Raw genomic sequence first — 26,455 nt, 5'->3', positions numbered from 1 at the left:
TCAGTCCAAGTTATTTTGATGCTTACTATATTGTGATGTAAAATGGGGAATATAAACATTCCAATGATTTGTAAGAGTTGTGTCCCTTACCCTTAGTCTACCTGCTTAAATGGACAATTAACGAGGAGATTTTAACTTTCTTTCATTTTATAATTCAAATTTGAAGGAAAGTTTATAGTCCAGTTACCTACCTTTGAAAACAGTCCATCAAGGTAATAGTCATTCAATCATGGAAAGACTATCTCTATTTTCTGAAGATAAATATGGAACTTGTTGTAATTCAGTAATACATGTATTTTTGGACACTAATTATGGTTAATCTAATATGGATACATTTTGAAAATCTTGTATTTCTTGATTAGGGTGAGGTATTGACAATCTACCTACAGTCAGGATGAATACCTTTAACCTTCTCCACAACTTTAATTAAAAAACTACATAAAATATGTCACATGCACATTATATATTTCCACAAAACATGTTTACAAAAATGCAATGAAACATGTACAATTTATTTTCTTTCTTGCTTTACTCTATGTATGTCTTTCTAAAGTTCTAAGACAATTTTCATGTTTAATGGATGAAACCAGCTGTTACTGTGTTTGTTGTTTCTATATATTTTTATGATTAATTTTACATATGGACATGAGTCAAGGTAAGTATTTTCATGTATTGGTAATTCAAACAAGATGAAATCCTTTGAAAAGACAATGCCAGTAACTCCAAAGATACAAAAAACAATAATCAAGATACACATGCAAACAAAAGAGTAAAAAAAGTTCACACTGAAAGATGAATAAGATAGCCAAGGGCGGGTGTTTCTAGAAAAGCATTTGCGTTTGTTACTTTGTATATATGATTTTAGTTACTTTATGTTCTTTGTTGTATTTGTCTGTTTTCCATGTCTGGTCTTTGTCCCTGGATTACATTCTTTTGATTACCGCTATAACCTTGGTTCCCTTGATTACTCTTTCCATTAAACTTTGAGAACTGGAGGGTACCTAGAATTTTATTTGGAAGTTCAAAAACCTTGAATTTTACTTTATATTTTAAAATCATTAATAGCTTGGCATTTTATCTATAAATGTCTTTTAAATGGTCACATTTAAAACATAAAAAAACTTCTTCAGTCTGTCAGTCTGTCTTCTCTGAAGTTTAATATAATTCTTTTCTTTTCTTTTCTTCTTTTTTTTTGAGTAAGAGAGAGAATTGTCAGTCAATAAACCAATTTTTTTATATCATTATCTCCTATGAAAAATTAAAATAACCTTGAAAAATCCTTGAAAATACTTAAATCTTCTGCTCAGACATTAGTTGGAACCCTTTGAAATGCATGGCTTACAAAAAAAAAAGTAAGAAATAAGATAGACATACCTACTACTTTTTAAGAGGTATACTGGTTGTGATAATATGGTCTGGTTTTCTATTCATTTGTCCACAAGTTTGTCGTAACAGTTTTTTTTTCTGCAACTGCTTTAATATCACCACCACAGAGGCTTTATATAGGTATGCCATATTTTGCGATTCAATTTCAGACTTTCAGACTTCAGGAGGTAGACCTAGGGTAAGGAACATAACTCTTGAAATCATTGTTATGTTTGTATTACATCCAATTTCACAAGTGCCTATCAAGCTTTCATTTGAAACAGAATGAAATCAGTCCAAGTTACTTTGATGCTTACATGAGATTGATGTAATATGCTGAATATAAACATTCCAATTATTTGTAAGAGTTGCGTCCTTTACCCTAGGTCGACCGCCTCAAGTGACATTAACTTCCTGTTAGGCATCTTTGTTTATATATTCCAATATGGTTACTTGTTCAAGGGTTGAATATTGGGGTATTATTTAGTGAGCTTTGCTCGCGGTCTCTCTGAGGTGAAAATGGTTGAGTGCTCACAAACATGTGTAACCCTGTCACATACTGTATGTACCTATCCCAAGCCAGGAACCTGTAGTCCAGTGGACGTTGTTGTTCACTCTTATTTGTTTTACATTTTTTTATAACTTAGTTCCATTTTTGTCTTTTGTGAATAGTTTCACATTATTTATTTTGAAGCCTTTATGAAATTGGTTTTGCCCACCATTAAAGGCCGTGTGGTGACCTGTAGAAGTTTAATTGTTTGTTGCTTGGCATTTGGTGGGTAACGATCTAATTGACAATCATACTACATCTCCTACCTGTATATTAATTGTAGGTGATAGATATAAAATCAGCGTGGGATGTCCTTGCAGGCAAGCTTAGCACAGACACCAGGTAACAGAGAGTTTTTCTTAAGGACTGGATATGTTTAGGGGTAAAATCTGCCCTACACATAGTGGAGCAAATAAACATCAACTTAACATTTGTTGTGTTTGTTCATACAGTCTTAATACTGTGAACACATGAATTTTATTACTTAAGGGGGTACCTAACTTCTGTAAAATTTGTTTGGCTTAAATTGAAATTTCATGAAATTTTATTCAGTGTTTTACTTTAATAAAAGAAGAAAATATATAAATTTCAGAAATTTTATTCAGTGTTTTACTTTAATAAAAGAAGAAAATATATAAATTTCTGAAATTTTAATCAAATGTTTCATTGGTATAATTTTAATGAACATTTAGTGGCTTCTGACATTTTCATCCTGGTGAGGTTGTTGTCTCTTTGACATATTACCATACCTATTCTTGTTATTTCATCAACAAAACATTTGGATCACTAAGATGCTTTGTGTTTGATATCAGAATATCACAAAATATAACGTTTTGTTGATTTTTAAAGTTATTTTCCTTAGGTGTTTTGTACCACCTTCATTAGTCCTCTGCACTGTGATGCACATAATGTCAACATGGGCTGTTTCAAACATAATATTTCAGTCTTTCCGTTCCATCTCTACTTCTGAACTTGACATTCCTGTTTCTTTGAGCTCACTATCATCTTAACGTCTCTGTGTTTCTTGAAGTATCACCTGCTACCTTGTTCCAGTTGATGCCAATGTCAATGAAACTTAGCAATGTTGTTTATTTTCTTCTCTTAATAAAGGATTTTTTTGAATTATCAAATAATAGATTTAAAACATTTGTCTTTCTCCCATTCTTTGTTAGATGATTAGATTTGAAGTTCTCCACAATGAAGATCAAACTAATAAACAAATTTGTTTCAACAATAAGAAAAGAAATGATAAAAAAATAATTATCTTGCCATCAAACTGAAGATGACTAAGCCAGAAAGAAAGTCCATATTTTTTTCCCTTTAAAATGCATTCTAAGAGATAATTCCTCTCTGTTCAAGAAACTCTCCTTTGAAGAAACATTTGAGATGAATGAATCTTAGCTATTAGTAAAAAAAACAGGTAGATGGTGATTCATGAAAAAAAAAACCCAGACATTTTTTAGCAGTTTTTTATTGAGAAAAGTGCAAAAATGATAACTTGGTGCTGTTCTTTTCGATATTGATAGAGACAAAAAGTTAGCTATGTCCTTTATATGAAGATACTCTGAAACACAAATGGCTCATAATTGACATTTTTCAGAAATGATATATGCAATAAGGTAGTGATTGTTTGACCTTTTAAGGAACACGCACAACATGCCTTATAGGCAGTCTTGCATATTCCTGTTTGTCATGATATCTGCGATGTAGCCATGCATTTTCAACTAAGTCCAAAGCTATTTGAATATTAATAGCTCTGCCTAAAATAATATTTGCATTATAAAGGGGAGATAACTCTTAAAGTTAAAAATATTTAACCATAAAATCTCTCTTGTCCTAATGCATTGAAAATATAATGTCTTGGATATTTTTTCTTCAGTAAATCACTTTTTGTTGTGGGGGCGGCCTGGTATTTAGAAATAATTGTTTTTAAATCATCACAGACTGTGATTTTAATCAGATAAATTTTTGTCATTTTTCAACCTCATTCGTTTGTTTTGTTGACATTAATTGAATTTCCATTCTTTTTAGGACAGAGATTTATAGAGTGGACTTAAGGAGTTGTATTCTTTAAGTCTTTAATTGATATAGTAATAAATGATTTCTCTGGCAGGCATTATGTGAGTTGAGATAAATGATTGTGTTGAAACAAATCTGCTATCATAGAACCGGTGATCTGCTTTCATAGCAGAGGAATGAAGAAAATCCAATAAGTTGACTTTTACATCAAATACAAGCTAAATATGATAAAAAATTAAAAGAGGAAACATTTAAGGATTTTTTTGTATGGGCATCCTTTTGTAACTCCTCTTGCCGTGTACAGGATTTTCTTCTTTTTTTCTTTGGAAACACTGAGCATGCTCACAATAAGAATACCCTGCCTCATAATGAATTGAATGTTAAATTAAACCCTAAGTTGGATTATCTCCATTATGAGTCTTCCAAAAAAGATTTACATGTATTTTCTTCATGCACTTCCACAATTGATGCCAATTGTATCAAAATCCCTTGAGTGCCTAAGACAAACTGATTCCTTAATACATCCCAAACTTTTGTTTGTGCAGGGTATGCAGGAGGAGATGGTTCTATTATCATGATATTAAGTGTCAGTCTCTGTAAGAATCAGACAGTCGGTGAAACATGGTATGAAATAATCCATGACTTTGACGGCGGTATTTGACTTGTGCCATCAGAATTAAGGAATAAAGACAAAGTTTTCCATATCATTTTGAGTTATAATTTGTTGGAATTGCCCCGCAAATGAACTTTTTACGAGGCAGATAGCTCTGTTAAAGTAGCAAAGGTATGCATTAATGAAATTCCATTTTACTTATCGTTTTGGTAAAGCCTAATTGATATCAGTGAAATAATGTCATGACAAACTAATTGATCTATATTTCAGTGAAAACATCTTGACCTGGAAAGAATGATAAGTCCACTATTTTCTTTCTTCTACTTATGTTATTAAGAATCTTTTTTCTGCTTTGGAAAATTGCCTGTTCAATTTGCTATTTAGCCACTTCTTTGCAGTTTTAAAAGATCTATGTGGAGAAATGAGAAAAAAAAACTGTCAAGGATTTTTACAACCCTTTCTTGGAAAGGTCATCAAACGAAGATAAAAATAAAGTTAAAACTATGATTATTTTTGAAATCCGTCATTATTTTTGAAAAAATACTACTCTTTCTAAAACAGATCTGGTACGTGGAAAGATACATTTTAAGGATTAATTTGTGTTGATTCTGTCTAGTGCACATATTGATGGGTATCAAAACTCATGGTTTTAAAAAATAATTTGCATTTCATAGTTTCAGTTTTGTCTGAACTATTTTCCACATTTACCTGTTCATAGCAAAAGTAGCCAAAAGTGGTATACAGCAAAAACCAAAATGTTACAGTAACAGATATTTCTCTTCCCTTAATTCGAATGGCATATTTTTTTGTCTTTTCTGTGGTTTGTCTGTCTGCAAATTTATGCGTTAACCTGTTGATTTGAAATGAGATTTTACTTACTGTCTTTGGTAAAGTAAAAAAAATCAGGTTAACAACAAACTAGATGCTGTATATTTCTGTGGAAACGTCTTGAAAACCTTAAACATCTTGATTTGTCTGTCTGTCTGTCAGTCTGTCTCTCTCTCTATCTGTCTGTATCTGTCCATCAGTCCCCACATTTGTCCTTAATCAGTTGAGTGAAACATCAGTCAATAAGTTAGTACAATGTTTAGATGTAACTGACACTATGAATACAACAGGACACCATCTAGTTTTCAACATAAAGTTTGACTTCATGAAACAGTAATTTTTATTAATAGATAATTCAACCTGCCTGACTTTTATATGGTTTGACAGAAAATAAACTTGATCTCATTCAGAAGCTTACACTATTGTAATAGACATTCATACTCAATTCCATATTAGACTTATCAAAATATTGTTTGACGTCAACAAGAACAAGCTTAAACAAGAAGATAAGGATTGATGAAATATTATACAAGACACAACATCAAATCATTCTATTATCACCCGTATTACATCTACTGCTGGCAATTTATTTGATGTCGGTAAACTTGTTTGATGATCTTTTACGATACTTCGTTGGACTTAGTGGCATATAAGTATCATAAGTTGATTGCCCATTCAAATTAAAAAAAAAAAAAAAAAAAAAAAAAAACAAGAACGTCAATTGGTGATAAATCTAATGATTGTTGCCATTTTTATACCCCCGCTCAACTTGTACATCTGAACTTCATCACAATTATCTTGACTTCAAATGGATGGATAGATTTCAAATTTGGTATGTGGCTTAAATATAAATGGGGCTCAGCAATTTTGGTCGCTGTCCATTATCCACTTCCTGTATGAGTGGGGATATACTTAGAACGACATCACATGCAACTTCATGTTCTGTTTTTTTACTAATTACATCTTTTTACATGGTCTTTGGTGATCTGTTTCATGGAGTACAACTTCAGGTTCCATGTCTGTCTGTCTGTCTATTTATAATGGTATTATTTCTGTTCATATGTTTTTTGACTCTAACAAGCAGTTTATCATGGAACTGTTTTAAAAGGAGAGTCAAAAGTGTTGACTATAGCATATTTTGTAATACTGCTAATTTTGTTTTTTAATTGATGATATAAATCAAGTCATAGTCTTACTTTAAGGCTGGGGAATAAATTCAGGGATCTTTGATCCGCCAGCAGTAGAATAAAAAATGACTGCATGAAAAAAGATGAAACCAGTCTGAACCAAACCACTTTTTTGTCCCCTGCAACGTGTCTTCATCCATCAAGGTTTTCCAAACTTTTTAGGTTTTTGATTTATCAAAATACCTTATGTCGCCGGTCTATCAATGGAACTTCCCTACTATTTCTGAACACCACACAAAAATATAGTCCAAATTTAATTCATGTTATATCATTATATATATCAAGTAAATATGTTTCTTGCAATTATTCACCTCAACAATATTCCATTCTTTCTGCAAACAGAATTCAGATTTATTCTTCATATTAATTGAAGATTTGAGGGACTCCTATTAGATAATGAATTTGTATTTAGGAAATATGTCAAGAGTTCAGATTAGACAGTTTTTTAAGATTATTCAGGATTCAGTTTAGACAGGTTTTAAGATTATTCAAGGTCCAGTTAAGACAGGTTTTTTAAAGATTATTCAAGATTCAGTTTAGACAGGTTTTAAGATTATTCAGAGTTCAGTTAAGACAGGTTTTAAGATTATTCAAGGTCCAGTTAAGACAGGTTTTTTAAAGATTATTCAAGGTTCAGTTTAGACAGGTTTTAAGATTATTCAGAGTTCAGTTTAGACAGGTTTTTAAGATTATTCGAGGTTCAGTTTAGACAGGTTTTAAGATTATTCAGGGTTCAGTTTAGACAGGTTTTTAAGATTATTCAAGGTCTAGTTTAGACAGGTTTTTAAGATTTTTCAAGATTCAGTTTAGACAGGTTTTAAGATTATTCAAGGTCCAGTTTAGACAGGTTTTTAAGATTATTAAAGGTTCAGTTTAGACAGGTTTTTAAAATCATTCAGAGTTTAGTTTAGACAGTTTTTAAAATCATTCAGATTTCAGTTTAGACAGGTTTTTAAAATTATTCAGGGTTCAGTTTAGATAGGTTCTCCTGTATCTTTGAAACATTATGGAATGATAAAATTCAGTTAACAGTCCTGTTTATCCTTACCACATAAGCATTTTTTCTATGGGGTTTGACTGCAAATTACACTCTACAAGTTATAAATCTCTCCATAATACACATGTTTTAATGACACATAGTTCAAGATTTTACGTCCATTTTCAAGAGATACGACTAAAACTGCATTTTGTCTCAAAAGTAGCATAAACAGGTCCGAGTTTAGACATTTTCAATTACAGTAATTCATCTGTGGGAATACTAATTCTGAGATCTAGTTGTGCATATCTTTCATTCTTTTTTTTTTATTTATTTGGCTTCTTTCATGTTATATAAAGATATCATATTCTTATCTGGCTGTTTTGTCTGCTTCACAGTATTTTGAACCTTAGTCTGTCTTCAGGTTAATAGAAATAACATGTAATAGACATATCTACACTTCTGTCAGCCATTACATAAAGAAATCACGTTTTTCTTTTGTTTTCAAACTGATATCACAATATGAAGTTGTACTGTTTCTCTGACAGCAAAAGGTTATTTATAGACAATTAATGCTTTGATCATTCATGACCAAAAAAAAAAAACAAGTGGGGATTGTAGTACATGTATTGTAGAAGTTGTTCAATATTTTTTTGAGTGGCTGCATACCACTTCTGTATAAAAAAAATCATTTTCTGATATAGTAGAAATAGAATAAGGTAAGAAAAAAATATTGTTTTTTTAAATAGAACAAAATCTTTTTCTGATATAAAGAAAAAAATTGCATTTTTGTTATCAAAAATTCATGTTTTAAAGTCAAAAATTTATTTTGTCATGTCAAAAATATTGAATAAATAGTAAAACAGTGTAAAATGCAGGTTTTATTGTAACTGAATAAATCAATATAATTAAGTAGCAGTCGTTATAAAAATCAGACAGGAGGTGATTCATACATGTCAAAAACCCACCAAATTTAGTTTTAATTTTTGTTCCGAAACAGAGACTGATTACATGACCAGTCTTAGTTTTTCATTTGGTTGTTGCACTTTTGAGATAAAAATTATATAGATTGTACATGAAATTAGGACTTTGCAAGAGTTATTGTTCTTGATTTTGTTTGATTTAGTTGATTTTAGTGGGAGGTAATTGTATGATTTTCTCAAAAGTGCGGATCTGAATACAGAAATAATTATTGTGATGATGAAATATAGCATATGCAGATTGAAAGAACATTGTTTGTTTAGTGGGTGTTTCTGTATCATGAATCACTATACTATGGGCAGTGTCTGAATTTTATTTGGACTAGTACTTAAATGAATAATGATGTACAATCAACTTCAATACCAATCTATTTTATCCTGGTTGGGGGATGGGGAGAGGGGCGTTGTCCACAGATTTGAAGTCTGATTTGAATTCTATTTTTTGTAAGCACAAAATTATTTTATATATTTCAGCAGCAACTGTAATCAATATTTTTATTTGAAAACCAATGGAGAAAATATACAATCATTATTTTTATTTTTTTCAATGGATGAGTAAAACAATTTTTTTGTTCAAAATTTTAAATATAACATCCCTGCACCACCCAACCCGACACACATTCTGCTAATAAAATGGACGGTACCTTACAAATTGGCTCCCACTGTCCACTACTTTTCAAATGAAGGAAAAAGACAACATTGGCAGGTTAAGTAGCACTCCAGCTAAGAATCATGCAAAATGTGATTAATGGGTAAAAAGCCTATATAATTTTATTTTTGATATTTTGTTTGAATAGCCATGATAAACAGAATTTAACTTTCAGTTTTTCATATAACCTGTATTCTTAGTATATAAAAAATACATACAATGCACTGTTGATTTCAAAATTAAGGGAGATAACTCTGTAAATGATATTCAAATATAATAGAATCTATTGGATTTTCAATTTTTATTATTTCCTAAGAGCAGGCAGATTTGAATGAATAATTTCACATTTCATAGTATTGACCCATAAAACAACTTAATTACAAAAATGACAATATGTAGCCTTTTTTAGGGTGTATCACATTTTTAGCTCACCTCGTCATAGGCCATGTGAGCTATTGCCATCACTTGGCGTCCGTCGTCGTCGTCATTGTTAACAATTTTTCAAACATCTTCTATTCTGGAACTACTTAATAGATTTGCATGAAACTTGAAGTGATTGTTCCTTAGAGTATCCTGCACAAAATGACTGTTTGGATTTTTGATCAGTTAAAAAAGATGGCTGCCGTTACTAAAAATAGAACATAGGGGTCAGACAGCAGATTTTTGCATATATCTCCAAAACTGTTAGGTTTAGCGAAATTCTGACATGGGGATAAAAGTATTCAGCATGATGAGATCTATCTGTGATCAAACTTTAGTAAAAATTTGTTGACCCATGTTGGAGTTTTTTGCTGTTTTTGATGTTATTACTTTCAAAAATCTTCTTCCCAAAAACTACTCTACAGAATTCAATGAAAGTTAGTATTTTTGTTTTTTTAGGGTATCCTTAAAAAAATGACCATTTTGATTTTTAATTGGTTAAAAAACATTGCCGCCTTTACTAAAAATAGAACAAAAGAGTCGTACAGTAGTTTTTTGCATATATCTCCAAAACCAGTAGGTTCAGCCAATATCTTTCAATTGCTGAAATATCCTTATTATAAGGCCTGCAAAAGTCTGTAGGGATCAAAGTTGTCAGACAACTCCATGTAAGGGTTATTGCCCTTGAGAGGTGAAAAATGACGTTTTTTTTTACAGTTTTCAGCCTATGTCTTGAAAACTATGATAGATAGAAAGAAACTTTCCATTGCTGAAATGATTCTTATTGTAAGGCCTACAAAAGTCTCCAGGGATCAAAGTTGTCAGACGACTCCATATAGGAGTTATTGCCCTTGAAAGGCAAAAAAACCCCATTTTTTGTAGTTTTCAGTCAATATCTTGAAAGCTGCAATAGATTGAATGAAACTTCCGATTGATGAAATAATCCTCATGATAAGTCCCATCAAAGCCTTCAAGGAGTCAAAATTGTTGGACAACTTCTTGTTAGAGTTATTGCTCTTGAAAGGCAAAAATGTAATCAGCTGAGCGATTCAGGCTCCTGGGAGCGTTTTGTTCAGATTTTGCATGATTCTTACAAAGGCAGCTACTTATGGTATTATACTTTTAGATAAGTGATGACTTAAGTAGTGATGATGTTAAGAATATCAATGTATAAAATCCATTTGTTCACATTGCAATGTAAGGCAAAGCAACACTATAACTTCCTTCTGTTTTTCCAGACCAGTAGTTGTAGAGAAGATTTGTGATCTATTTTCCTTAGTTCCTGACCATGCTGTAGATACTTCAGAGTATCAGGTTTGTATCACCTGGCTTGGAAAGTTAAACTTAGGCCAGACCAATTTATTTTTCTGTTTTATACAGTTGTATAACGGTATGGACTATATAAGCTAGGTTTTCAAAATTTTAAGATGCATCCATACTTGACCAACTGCGTGCTCAAGGTTTGACCTCTGACCTCTGTTGTTGTACCAAGATATGTCCTACATAGTGTTTTATTTAGATTTTGCATTAAGACTGCTAGTATGTTTCTATAGAAATTTGCCATAGCTTTTGAAAATAATACCAAATTTTCTTTTGTTTACATTTTATACATGAAAATGTATGATATCTTCTTTTTTTTTCTACATCTCAATTATATCAGTTATTTTATGCATGTCAGAAGTAAATCATAATTTTATTGTAATAATGTGTAGTGAAACCTGGAACTAGGGTAAGGAACATTACTCTTGAAATCAGTGATATGTTTGCATCATATTCAATTTCACCAAAGCCTATCAAGCTTTCATTTGAAACAGAGTGAGATCAATCCAAGTTACTTTGACAATTGGTGCTTACATAAGATTAATTTAAATTGCTGAATACAAACATACCAATGATTTGTAAGAGTTATGTCCCTTATCCTAGGTCTACCTCCTTATACAGATGTTTTGTTTACCATGGACTTTAGAGAGTGTCTGGTTTAGACCAGTTTTCAGATAATTCAGGGTTAAGTTATACAGGTATCACTGTATTTTTTTTCAGAAATTTGTACTGGACACAGTGAGGAACCTATGGTTACTTTCATCGAGTAAGAATGACAATGTCTCCCAAGCTGCCTTCCAAGCTTTGTCTATGTTCCCTGCAGATCTGTTCAAAATTTCACATCTTCCTAAAGTGGTAAGTTTGCTTTAAAACATGAGTCCTTGCAAACTAAAGCAAGAAGTACCACACATGAGAAACATATGAAATGCAACATATCAATATCATTTGAATCATGGTGACATGATTGACTTATGTTTCAGATTAAATATGACACCTGATTATCATCTGATAAGCATATATTTTTCACAAACAAATGATGATCATATGTTAGCAAACCAGTATTAACATATATGAATCATATGGAAATCATATAACTATCATAGGTAAATTATAATATTCTTTTTATATGAATTTAGTGACATATGTTCATCATATGTTGCAAATTTTGGCTTTTTATATGGACGTATTATACTCCCACTCAACAAGTGGATGGTATATTTGATTTACCTTTTCCGTCCATTATTCCATTCATCCAAATTTTGTTGCAATTATCTCAACTCCCAATGGATGGATTGCTTTCAAATTTGGTATTAGGCTTAATAAAGATGGGGTAGATATTGGAAGCAATTTTTGTTGCTGTTCGATATAAACCTCCTGTACAAATGGGGATAAATCTAAAACAAAAATATGTATAACTTCATGTTTTATTTGTTAAAAGATCTTTTTATTGTTATAACATAAAAATTTATACCTGTGCATTCTTGACAATTGATAAATTGCAGACACATTTCAATTGTAAAAAAATGGAATATTGGTGTCATTTTGTTTCTAAAAAATTATTGGATGGTATTTGGTCAGTGGTTGGTGGCATTTTCTTATCATTTGTAGGTTATGATTTAAAGCTCCTGCTATTTATTCCCCCACTTATCTTAATTAAATATCAACTGCTGAAAAAAATAACCACTTGAAGGATTCTAATGTAACTTGGTACAAAGGTAGTACCTAACATATAGGTACATGAATATTTCTGGGAGATTCTGTAAAGATATATTCCTCTTCAAAAACATATATTTTTAAAAAGTGATAAATATGGGGTTTTTAGACGGAATGTGAGAATGCTTACAAAGCTTCTATCATTAAAACTGTTCAGTGTTTGTTTTAGTTGACAGAAGATTTCACAGATCAAGCCAGACAGATATCAGAACAACAGGAAGAGAAGATCCTAACGGTGGATGACATTTGGCCTAAAGTTCCTGCTTTACTTTATACCAGGTTGTTGAAGTGCATCAAACCAGGATCTCATAAGGGTAATTGTTGTGGATCTATAAGGTTCTATTTTTTTTTTATTTACTCTGCTCATTTGTCAGTTTCCCTTTTTCAATAAAGCTTGTACATGAGATGAGCTAAAACATCCAATGATTGAATGGGAAAAAACAAAGGGACCAGGATTAGAATAGTAACCAAGAAGAACAAAATCTATGGACAAAGATCAGACAAAGAAAATAGATACACACCCATAGAACAGCTGAAACCAAAGGAACCAGGATTAGAATAGTAACCAAAAAGAAAATAATCAGTGGACAAAGATCAGACAAAGAAAATAGATACACACCACAAAAAAAAAAAAAACAACATGAAATAACCTAAATAATATGCACATAGAAACATAAGGAAATGAACAACTCAGACTCCGTTAAATACTGGGGGCATGGAGCATGTGCAGTGGCAGTGTAAGCATTCTTTACTCTTCTAGAAACACAGCTGAGTTGCTCATGTTAACTGATATATTTGGGACACAACCTTAGGCATGAACCATTTTGGAAGAGGCAGGGAGAGGGTATTGATTTTTATGTGGGCCTATTTTTAGTTCATGTGAAATGTATTTGAAAAAAATTGTTTTTCCCATGGGCAAAGTGTGGGCCAGAAATTTTTTTTCTGAAAAAATCAAGCCTTCTCTTCCCTTCAGTAAATCATTTTGTCTGTGCCTTACTATATACATAACTATATACATACACTTTAATATTTTCTGCTTTAAAGTTGAATACTACCTTTTTTTTTTCTTGAAGATTGTACCTTTACAGTTATTTTTTACTGTGTTGTTTACTTATGAAATTTGTTTATTTCTTCTTTGTTGACTTTGTTAAATTAAATCTGTTAACAGTTGTATGGTCATAAGTGGCATAAGGGAGATAATCCAATAGTCAGAATTTCTGCCGACCCTGCAACCGTACATGTCAATATCTGAATATAAAAGAAGAGGGTTGCAGGGTCATATGAAATTCAGGCTAATAATCCAACTGAAGGGTCTTACATATTAAAACCCAGTATTGAGTTCAGTCCATTAGGGTCATATCAATATATTTTTTGTTATTCTTCAGTTGGAGGTTTTGATATTAGTTTTTCCCATAAAATCTGCATAAAAAACAGAAATTTTGATGGATATTTATCTGAACATCTTCAATATAATGAGAAAGTTAAAACCCTATTTGGTCGGGTCGATAACTAACACCTGTGAAAATACCCTTTACATAGTACTGTGAAACCTATTTTAATATAAACCCTTTTTGACTTTAAAATGTATAAGTTTCGACAGATGTTTGGTTTACCAAGGTTCAAAATATGTTTTAATTTATATAAAGTGTCTGAATAAGACAGGTTTCCATACTATTCAGGATTCTGTTTTAACTGGTTTCACTATATTTAAGAAGATAGACCTAGGGTAAGGGACATAACTCTTACTAATCATTTTAACGTTAGTATAAACTATTTACATCAATCTAATGTAAGCATCAAATGAACTTGGATTGATTTCATTCGCTTGATAGGCTTTGATGAAATTGAACATGATACAAACCTATCACTGATTTCAAGAGTTGTGTCCTTTACCCTAGATCTACCTTAAGAAACTGTTACATTGTAGAGTTTTATACCTGGCCACATGCAGTGGCAGATCAAGTGCAAATTTCAGTTTGATCAGATTGTTTACAAAAAAGTAATGGCCATTTTAGTTTGTTTTTACTCTTAAATTTTTTTGCCGTATGGCGTGATATCATTTAATGTCCCATTAGATGCTCTATTTTTCTTTGTGAATATAAATCTTTCTTGCAAAATTCTTTTATGGAGAAAAAATTGACTTCTAATTTGGTTTAGATTTTCATTTACTGTTGATTTCTTCAATTGCCAATTTTGTATTGCTCAGTAATCTTTGGTCATACTTCACATTGAAGTTCAATGACGAAATGAACTCTTAAGAATTTAGTAATCTATTAAGAACATGTCTTCTTAACTGCAGTTCATTTACCTCTAAATTAGGCTTTTCAAAATTTAAATAATTATTGTCCAGGGTATTCCAAGGCCAAATCAAATTGTATTCTTTTCAGAAGAGGATGAAGAAAATTGCCATCTTTTACTCCATTCAAATTGAGATGTAATAATACTATCTTTCCCGGAAAAAAATAGGTCTGTCTACTTGCTTCAAGCTTTCAAATTAACTTTTGAAGAATTTCATGTTATTTATCTATTAACATTGAAGTATACTTATTTCTTGTTTTTTAGCTAGTATTCAAAGTTCATACAACATTTAAATGCTACTGTCAGAATTTTTGTGACCCAATATACAAATTCCTTCAGCAAGTGTTTTTTTTTTTTTTCAAAATCAGACTTTATTTCAGTTTTCTGTATGCCTAAAAAAAATTTTTAAACACCCTTAAAGGTACCTACTTTGTATAATTTGTAACTCAATAAGTACTAAAGAAAACCTGTAAAATGTATTGACCGCTCTGTGGTCACATGATGCAATCACCTGTTTAATGGATCGGTTTGATGGATCGATGACTGATTGGAAATTGATCGGTGATCTATGTCCGATCACAATTTTTGTTGCACAAACCGGTTGAGGTACTATATCTACATTTAGTTTATTTATGAAAATTGGTAACCCATTCTGTAATGTCTTAACTAGCTTAGTATTTATCTACATAGAAGAATTGTATGTGCTGACAAATATATGATGTGACGCAGGTCCTGACATGTATTGGTCTTGTTTCATTTTGATAGGATATGAAGCATTTTTATCATCCATGGCTGCCAAGGAGGTTGATAGTCTACCTAGAGGAATATACCACTCATCACTACGACGACAAGGTGCTGCAGCCAATCAGGGCAAAGCTCTTGGATCTATACCACAATTCCTTCTGAGTCAATACCAGAAGACAAAACAACCTGGTCTAAGACCTGGACTGGCTACTGGTTTACTGTTTAGCTATGATCCACCAGTAGAAGTTGGCCGAGACGGGAGACCCAGAAAACATTATATCATGTCTCACAGTAAAAACTTCCAGCAGATGTTTTCCACTTCACTTCATGAGGTACATTGTCATTTACGTTTTTAACTCACCTGGCCATAGGCTTCTCAAAATTTTTTACTTCAGCTCTTAAAACAAAACAACACAGTAGATTTTCTTTGTCATAGGTCAGAAGTCAAATTCACAATTTTGGAATGACCAAATTTGTAGACTATATATATAAATTGAATGGCTCAAATTTAACCAACAAATTACTACTTGCCCTGTCTCAATATACAACCATTTTAACTGACTATTGATAGTTTGATTTGTTGTAAAGCTTCAAAATGATTTATTTTATAAGAATAAACAGCCTTTAATCTGACTCATCTCTTGAGGCTTTTCTTTAAAAAAGAGATCAATTAGCTTTAATTTAACTATGATTATGTTTGAGATCCCAATCCTGTCTTCAGAATGGTATAGAATATTAGATATGCCTCTGTAGTGGTACTCCTTTTATTCATAACTATGGTTAATTTTTAAGGTCCCAATCCAGCCTTCAGAGTGGCATAAGATATTAAATATACCGCTGTAGTAGGACACTTTTATTGACAACTATGATTATTTTTTAAGGTCCCAATCCAGCCTTCAGAGTGGCATAGGACACTAGTCATACCTCAGGGATGGACATCATTCATGGACAGGCTGTTTACTGCTATGTTAGAGGTACATGCATCAATTTTTTGTTACGAGTGCAAAATATTCAAAACTTTTAAGTTCTGTGACTTTTTCATTGGTCTTTACCTTACACCAGTCAAAACCTAATTCAGAGCTGTATCCATGTAGTTGGAATATTGTGTCAACACTTATTATAAGTTTCATGGTTGTTTTCATATTTAAAGTGTTTAAATTTTTGACAGTTGATAATATTTCCAGATTAAAATTTCATGAAGTTTGTAGACCATAGCATACCTTAAATAAAATTTACTTAGATTTGACATTTGTAAGAATCAGGCAAAATTGGGAAAAGTAAAAAACATGCATGTCAAAACCCCCACCAATCAGAAACATGCATGTCAAAATCCCACCAATCTGAAACATGTATGTCAAACCCCACCAATCAGAACATGCAAGTCAAACCCCCACCAATCAGAAACATGCATGTCAAAACACCATTGATCAGAAACATGCATGTCAAACCCCACCGATCAGAAACATGCATGTCAAAACCCCAACAATCAGAAACATGCATGTCAAACCCCACCAATCAGAAACATGCATGTCAAACCCCCACCAATCAGAAACATGCATGTCAAAACCCCACCAATCAGAAACATGCAAGTCAAACCTCCACCGATCAGAAACATGCAAGTCAAACCCCACCGATCAGAAACATGCATATCAAAACCCCACTGATCAGAAACATGCATGTCAAAACCCCACTGATCAGAAACATGCATGTCTAACCCCCACAGATCAGAAACATGCATGTCTAAACCCCACCGATCAGAAACATGCATGTCTAAACCCCACCAATCAGAAACATGCATGTCAAAACCCCACCGATCAGAAACATGCATATGAAACCCCACTGATCAGAAACATGCATGTCAAACCTCCACCGATCAGAAACATGCATATGAAACCCCACTGATCAGAAACATGCATGTCAAACCCCCACCAATCAGAAACATGCATGTCTAAACCCCATCAATCAGAAACATGCATGTTTAAACCCCACCAATCAGAAACATGCATGTCAAAACCCACCGTCAGAAACATGCATGTCAAAACCGTACCAATCAGAAATGTGCATGTTAAACCCCCACCAATCAGAAACATGCATGTCAAACCCCCACCGATCAGAAACATGCATGTCAAACCCCACCAATCAGAACCATGTGATCAGAACATGCATGTCAAAACCCCACCAATCAGAAACATGCATGTCAAACCCCACAGATCTGACAATAAAATATCACTCAAGGATGCTTTCTTTACTTGAAAAGACCATCATTTGATCTCAGCATTACTGGCTTTGTGCAGGAATTTTTCAATAGAATCTTAGAAAAATGAGGTTTTTGACAGAGTTATCTGCCCTTGAAATGTTGATTTTCAATGCATTTCAATGAAATTTTAACTCAATGGTCCAGCATGTTATGGAGAATCTTTTCTGTTTTCCTTGATTCTGATGGTGCAAATAGTCAAATTACACTATCAAAATGATGGGTTTGTTTTATACCATGTTTCACCAACTGCCTGATTCTTACAGGGACTGACACTTAATTCATTTTATCAGAAAGTCCATTGAGAGTTGTGTCTGAATGTGTGGAAAATAAGTATGAATTTTTAGCTGAATTTCACATAGTGAAAATCGGGTTAGAGTGTGGTGAATGTTGGGCGGTCGGGTGGGTATTTTTGTATCGCTTTTCTCAGCAACTACTAATGACAGCCTCTTGATATTTTGTATCCAGCATCAGGTAAGGATCCCATATTGTAAGACTTTTTCATTGGTCTTTACCTTACACCAGTCAAAACCTAATTCAGGGCTGTATCCATGTAGTTGGAATATTGTGTCAACACTTATTATAAGTTTCATGGTTGTTTTCATATTTAAAGTGTTTAAATTTTTGACAGTTGAAAATATTTCCAGATTAAAATTTCATGAAGTTTGTAGACCATAGCATACCTTAAATAAAATTTACTTAGATTTGACATTTGTAAGAATTAGGCAAAATTGGGAAAAACATGCATGTCAAAACCCCCACCAATCAGAAACATGCATGTCAAAATCCCACCAATCTGAAACATGTATGTCAAACCCCACCAATCAGAACATGCAAGTCAAACCCCCACCAATCAGAAACATGCATGTCAAAACCCCATTGATCAGAAACATGCATGTCAAACCCCACCAATCAGAAACATGCATGTCAAACCTCCACCGATCAGAAACATGCATGTCTAAACCCCACTGATCAGAAACATGCATGTCAAACCCCCACCAATCAGAAACATGCATGTCTAAACCCCATCAATCAGAAACATGCATGTTTAAACCCCACCAATCAGAAACATGCATGTCAAAACCCACCGTCAGAAACATGCATGTCAAAACCCCACCAATCAGAAATGTGCATGTTAAACCCCCACCAATCAGAAACATGCATGTCAAACCCCCATCGATCAGAAACATGCATGTCAAACCCCACCAATCAGAACCATGTGATCAGAACATGCATGTCAAAACCCCACCAATCAGAAACATGCATGTCAAAATCCCACCAATCTGAAACATGTATGTCAAACCCCACCAATCAGAACATGCAAGTCAAACCCCCACCAATCAGAAACATGCATGTCAAAACCCCATTGATCAGAAACATGCATGTCAAACCCCACCGATCAGAAACATGCATGTCAAAACCCCAACAATCAGAAACATGCATGTCAAACCCCACCAATCAGAAACATGCATGTCAAACCCCCACCAATCAGAAACATGCATGTCAAAACCCCACCAATCAGAAACATGCAAGTCAAACCTCCACCGATCAGAAACATGCAAGTCAAACCCCACCGATCAGAAACATGCATGTCAAAACCCCACTGATCAGAAACATGCATGTCAAAACCCCACTGATCAGAAACATGCATGTCTAACCCCCACAGATCAGAAACATGCATGTCTAAACCCCACCAATCAGAAACATGCATGTCAAAACCCCACCGATCAGAAACATGCATATGAAACCCCACTGATCAGAAACATGCATGTCAAACCTCCACCGATCAGAAACATGCATATGAAACCCCACTGATCAGAAACATGCATGTCAAACCCCCACCAATCAGAAACATGCATGTCTAAACCCCATCAATCAGAAACATGCATGTTTAAACCACACCAATTAGAAACATGCATGTCAAAACCCACCGTCAGAAACATGCATGTCAAAACCCCACCAATCAGAAATGTGCATGTTAAACCCCCACCAATCAGAAACATGCATGTCAAACCCCCACCGATCAGAAACATGCATGTCAAACCCCACCAATCAGAACCATGTGATCAGAACATGCATGTCAAAACCCCACCAATCAGAAACATGCATGTCAAACCCCACAGATCTGACAATAAAATATCACTCAAGGATGCTTTCTTTACTTGAAAAGACCATCATTTGATCTCAGCATTACTGGCTTTGTGCAGGAATTTTTCAATAGAATCTTAGAAAAATGAGGTTTTTGACAGAGTTATCTGCCCTTGAAATGTTGATTTTCAATGCATTTCAATGAAATTTTAACTCAATGGTCCAGCATGTTATGGAGAATCTTTTCTGTTTTCCTTGATTCTGATGGTGCAAATAGTCAAATTACACTATCAAAATGATGGGTTTGTTTCATACCATGTTTCACCAACTGCCTGACTCTTACAGGGACTGACACTTAATTCATTTTATCAGAAAGTCCATTGAGAGTTGTGTCTGAATGTGTGGAAAATAAGTATGAATTTTTAGCTGAATTTCACATAGTGAAAATCGGGTTAGAGTGTGGTGAATGTTGGGCGGTCGGGTGGGTATTTTTGTATCGCTTTTCTCAGCAACTACTAATGACAGCCTCTTGATATTTTGTATCCAGCATCAGGTAAGGATCCCATATTGTGGGATCTGATTTCAGGCCTGTCTACATCTACCAGTACTTCCTTTTTAATGAAATTTTTCTCTTTCTGTCTTTGACCCATTTTTATATATTTCAAGTACCTTTTTATTATTTTAGGGTAGAAATGCTGAGATTGAGTTGCAGTTAAAGAGAGAACACATTACACAATTAGATGCTGAACAAAAACAACTCTCGGCATGGCTGTGGTATGTTGATATTTCTGCTCATCAACAAAGTTTGAGAGCTTCGATGGAACATCAGTCTGAGTGTCTGTTTGTTGTTTAGCGGTCTTCCTTTCTAATACAAGATTGAACTACTATGGAATGTTTTGTTTTTTTTTCTGTGGAAATAAGGATAGTTTTTTATAATGAAAACATGACCATATCAAAAGAAAAACAATAAATTTTTATTCAGTTTTTTCTAACTCATTAAAAAAAATAAGATACTTATTGATTTTGCTGCCATAATAAAATTGTTCGAACCAGAAACAAATTTATTTCAGCTGATATTTATTTTCATGATAAAGAATGTAAATTCTATGTAACGGTTATTTGATTTCACATCTAACCAATTTCTATCAAAGATGTTTTCTTTATAATAAAGTTCGGTATAAATTAATTTTACATTTTTTCCTTCCCTTGCTTGGGCAGAAAAAAAAATGTGTGCGTAAATAAGTTGGTCAACAGTACTTCTTTATTTTAAAGTACAGTGGAAAATTTTCAGACAGCATTGATATCTCTGGACTAGAAACAGGCATTTCTACCATAAAATTACATGATTTGTCACGACGCAAATTGCATGTAAAGATGCTTTAAAAATAAAATTGAAAGCTCGTGATGGCTCTTTGTCTTGAAGCCTTACGTCTAATAGTATAGTCTGTTCTATGTAGGATGTGCTGTAGGGTGCCTAAACATATTCCCGACTTTTTCACAGGAACTAAAGTCTACAAAAACTGCTGGAATAAGCAATTGCATGAATATTGACATCTGTTTGTGAATTTACAAAATGTACATATAAATATGATTAAATTATTTGTTATGTAATTTAAAAACAAAATTACCCTCATAAATCTTTCCAAAAGTAATGCATTTTCAAAAAGTGTGTTAAGGATTTTGTTAGAACAGGAAGTTGAACCTAGCAATCGCTGCCCTATCCCATTGTACAAAGTCACTATCTTGCTCTTATCCATTTACACATAAAAAACATCACTATTATACCTGTATCAAACAAACCCTAATCCAAGATTTTTCCCATAAATAGAATTGTCAAAGAATTTTGCTAATATCTATAAACTGTTAAAATTGTAGGTTTATAAAATCACCCATAGGAAAATTTAAGAATTACTTTGGGTACATACAAATATTTTGTTTTTCAGAAAACATTAAGTTCTCTTGAGCTATAAACTTATTTTAGAGATGACCTAGCCTATAGGAAGTATGACTATATTTTATTGTGCAATGAATGGAAAAGTCTGCCTGAACATTTAAAAGACTGATACTTGGACATATTTTTTTTGTAATTTTGTTAACAGACAGAATTTTCCAGGCTTCCCTTTAGTTGTTTTTACTGTCTCACAGTCTTGTTTTTATATAAGTGCAATTCTGTCATCTAAAAATTTATATTACAGAGAGTAAAATAGTTAACTTCAGGAAGTAGAGTTGATTAAATGACAATTCATCTTATTAATTTACTAAGGTAGTTAAATTGGCAGTTGATTAGAAAATTTAAACTTTCTATCAAACTTAAATTAAAATACCTATGAAATGATAGAAAGTTCAAGTCTCCTTGATAATCATCCAGTTAACTATGTATTTGCATCAGCTCATTCATTTTTTTCTCTGAAGTTAACTATATCATTCGCTATAAAGTACTTATAACAATGCACACAGGGATAAGGTTTCAATGTCATCTATAATATACATGGAATTAAAGTTGGAGATATTTGCTCTTAATGACTCTATAAGTTCAAACTCGCTTTACCCCATTTAAGCTAATTAAATCTGTCAGCATTTTGATTGCTTATTCTTGAATAGAATTGAAAGTTAAAATAATTTTTTAGATCCTGGTCGGTCAGTGGGAAAAGTTTGTTCGAGTTAATGAGAACAATGTTAGTATTTTAACTGTGTGAGATTAATAAGGCAGCATTTTCATTGGCTGAAATCTTAGTACAAAAACAGAACTCTTCTAGGCAATCTAAGACCAACTTTCTTGTCTTGAATTGAAATTTGTTACATGACTTTAGTTCTATAACCGACTTATCAGCAAGAAACCTTAAGGAGTTAGACCTATGGTAAGGGTCATAACTCTAGAAATCAGTGATATGTTTGTATCATATTCAATTTCACCAAAGCCAATAAAGCTTTCATTTGAAACAGAATGAAATCAATCCAAGTTACTTTGATGCTTACATGAGATTGATGTCAAATGCTTAATACAAAAATTCCAATGATTTGTAAGAGTTATGTCCCTTATGCTAGGTCTACCTCCTTAAGGCTAAAATGTTTTATTTTCAAAGATCATTTGATTTTTGCATGCACAAATTTTATTTTCTTCTTAATTGAAAAAAAAATGTATATATGAATATAGAACAGCTGATGCTGAAGTCTTAAACTAGCAGCACCTCTGGTAAATCCTTAATATTTGCCTGACTGGTTTTCGATCGGAAATTGCACCTTCTTCAATGCCAGAGTCAATATTTGTACTTATCTAACCTCTTACTTTTTTTGGCCATAAAAACGTAGAAACCACTACCCAGTAAGTAATAGGATGTATACTGTCATAAATGATACGCTTCAGTACTAAGAGTTTGTTCTGGTAAGAAAGGTATTTGGTTCTCACAGGTTCAAAACAGACATAATGAAATATAATTTTGCATTTTGCAATATTTCATGAAATTTTACTTTTGTTGCAAAGCGTTGAACCTGAAGCACTGGTCTTGTTTTTATTATAGGTGTTTGGGCATTAGGGTATAATTATGGCCCAAAAATATCAACTTTGTTGTTATAACATAAAAGTTGTCTAAAACATATAAAATAAATTGAAGTCTTTTTGGAAAAGGAATGTTTTGTTGCATCATAGTTCACTGCTATGCTACAATTATTTGTCTTTTACAAAAACTGTAACAAATAATTTAAGCTGTTGCTTAATTAAGTGTGAACACCATTTCATTGTCAGAAATATGACTGGGTACAAAATTAACAGATTGTCTGAATTTTGGTAAAATTCAAACTATATATGTGTTCTTTTAATGCAAGAACTTTCAAAAGTCCTTATGTTTTTTAGTCGATAAGGATTCAAGTCTCCAAATTCACATTTAAAACTTTTTAACACTCTTTTAATAAATTTTCAGTTGTTTTTTGGGCCAAATAGTGTTTTTAATGGCCCTTCTCTTTTAGCTTACTAATATTACACTATACTGTAACTTTTATATTTTAGGGCAAGAGGAGAAATAATTGGAGTTATTAAGACAACATCAAGGTAGGGCAATTAGCATATTATTCTAATTTGAAAAGGGGGAGGTTGGAGTTTCGCATGGGATAAATAAATGGTCCAGAATTGGTGAAGAATCCTAGGAGAAATGCATACCTGTTAACCTTTTGAATGCTCAGTGAGGGAGATCTCCTTATTTTGAGCTTTTTCTAAGAGGGAGATTTAGCGTTACAACATTTTTGCAGAAAAAAAGGATAATTTTTTTATAGAAATGTAAGTACAAAGATTAAAAATCTATGATAATCATGTTAATCTACTAAGATTTTCCAATCAAAATTTGAGTAATCAGTAAAACAAAAGGATTAATTATCTGTTGGTTGTTTCATAACGATTATTATGTTACATACACATTGTATTAACATCAATTTAATAAACCATTTATAACATAATTTGTGCAAATATTTCTGCTAAGAGGGAGTTTTTAAGGGGAGAAATTTGTGAAAGAGGGAGATTTATGTCTCTCACATGGGAGACTTTCTCCAAAAGGGAGATTGACCCACAAAGAGGGAGACTCCCTCCTCAAGAAGAGGGTTAATAGGTATGATAAATGATACAAAAAATTAAGGAAGAAGTTCAGAAAAAGTTTGTAGAAAAAAGACTTAAATATAGAATGAAATAACAATTATTGACAGAATGGAGTTGAAAAAAATGAAGTAAGGTAAGGTATACATTGAAAGATAGAATTTCATGCAATAACTTATCCCAGAAACAATGTTAATGCTGTTATGTTAAGTGTCAGTCTCTGTAAGAAACAGGCATGGTTGAAACATGGTTTGAAAAAAAAAAGAAAAAAGACAATATTTTAAATAGTTATGTTGGTAAATTTAGTTATAATTTCATTGAAATGCACATGAAAAAGAGAAAATAACTCTGTCAAAAACCTTATTTCTCTAACATTCCATTGAAAAAATTCTGAGCAAATCCAGTGATACAGAGATCAAATAATAATTGTCTTTTCAAATAGAGAATTGAACATCCTGGAGTCAAAATATATTGTTCGAGTGGTGGGGTTTTGACATGCATGTTTCTACATTTTCCCATTTTGCCTGATTCTTACAAAACATTCACACAACATACTTTTTGGGTGTTATCAGTTGAGAATTTCATGCAGTTGTCCATGAAATAATATAATGCCCTTTATGATAATGTACATTTTGAATGTTAGAAGATTAGAATGTTTAATTTCTTATGAGAGTCAACCATGACATCTTTATGTGAAATAGACTGGGGTGGTAATTTTAAATAATTATTAGAATGAAATCATCTTGAAATTTGCCATGCATAATTTTCAGAGGAAACCCTGGTATCCAGTCAAACTGTATCTATGCCTTAGCAGGCCTGGCTGTTTCTGTAAATAGATATGGAACCAATCTGGTTAAAGAAGCTTTAGAAGCAGCAGAGAGTAGCACTGAATACATGAGTCATTCTCATTGGCTGACTGTTGTCATGGATACTATCATGTGTCTGGCAGATGTTTCACATGTTCCAAAAGGAGCATTGCTGGGATTATGTCAGCAGGTGATTTTCTGGCATTGTTAATGTTCAAGTTTATTTTGTTATCACAAAGCTGCATGCCAATATGATTCTTTTGGAAAATGAATTTATAAAAATGGTGTGTAGCTCGTTTTTCCAATCTCCAATGATTTAAATTCTATATTTTTGATTGCCTAAAAAATACTATTCACACTAGATATGATTCAAATTTTAATTATTGACTCATATTGCAATTCTAGATTTGGATAATTGAAAAAAAAACTGCTTAATCTGACTTTCCTAGTTTTTTACAATTTTTTTTTCTCTTCGTTGATTGCTTACATTTATCAATGTGATTGTATTTTGGCAGATTTTATTTCATTGGTGAAAAATTATACCACTTTCATCATTGTAGATAGATGTCAACACATATTTTGAATCTCTCAACCAATTTTGACTGTGTCACATTTTAGCTAGGTCTGCATGCTTTCTCACTATGTATACTGGGTAGTCTCCTTTTCTCAAAAGTTGAGTAGGTTTTTTATTCTGTAAAAAGAGGTTTAAACCAGTCTCCATTTGACATAATAAAATTCACTGTAGAACACGCTTTTTATATAACAAGCAATTTAAACTCTATATTTTACTCATAACCAAGGGAAGAAATATTTTAAGGGCTTGATGATGGAGAAAAAGTTTTCTCATGAAAATTATGGAGAGCTTGGAACACATAAATTGTTCATATAAATTTAATACTGGTTTAAATGGTTAAAAAGTTTATGAAAATTTAATCATTTGCTGCAGAAAGAGGACACATTGTTTTTTTTCTCTCCTCTGTTCTATTCTGCTAGTCACAAGATGAGGCTACTTAAAAATAAAAAGAAAAATGTTATCAAGAACAGCTTTATTTTATACTTAAAAAAA

General features: G+C 32.5%; 1 protein-coding gene across 1 annotated transcript in view; it reads left to right on the top strand.

The window, feature by feature from the left end:
• LOC148621163 (focadhesin-like) overlaps nt 1–26,455 on the top strand; it is a 270,468-nt gene that overhangs the window by 212,001 nt on the left and 32,012 nt on the right. Inside the window, exons 15-23 of the mRNA XM_088575257.1 lie at nt 2,199–2,257; nt 10,826–10,901; nt 11,628–11,762; nt 12,790–12,934; nt 15,684–15,994; nt 16,544–16,636; nt 20,690–20,778; nt 24,008–24,049; nt 25,354–25,579. Of these exons, the coding sequence (XP_088431383.1) occupies nt 2,199–2,257; nt 10,826–10,901; nt 11,628–11,762; nt 12,790–12,934; nt 15,684–15,994; nt 16,544–16,636; nt 20,690–20,778; nt 24,008–24,049; nt 25,354–25,579 (1,176 nt within the window). The remainder of the gene's footprint in view (nt 1–2,198; nt 2,258–10,825; nt 10,902–11,627; nt 11,763–12,789; nt 12,935–15,683; nt 15,995–16,543; nt 16,637–20,689; nt 20,779–24,007; nt 24,050–25,353; nt 25,580–26,455) is intronic.

This window comes from Perna viridis, chromosome 3, assembly GCF_037379345.1.
Source record: "Perna viridis isolate PV_CMFRI_1.1 ecotype Kerala chromosome 3, ASM3737934v1, whole genome shotgun sequence".
Classification (NCBI taxonomy): domain Eukaryota; kingdom Metazoa; phylum Mollusca; class Bivalvia; order Mytilida; family Mytilidae; genus Perna; species Perna viridis.
This window is presented reverse-complemented; position numbering and strand designations above follow the sequence as displayed.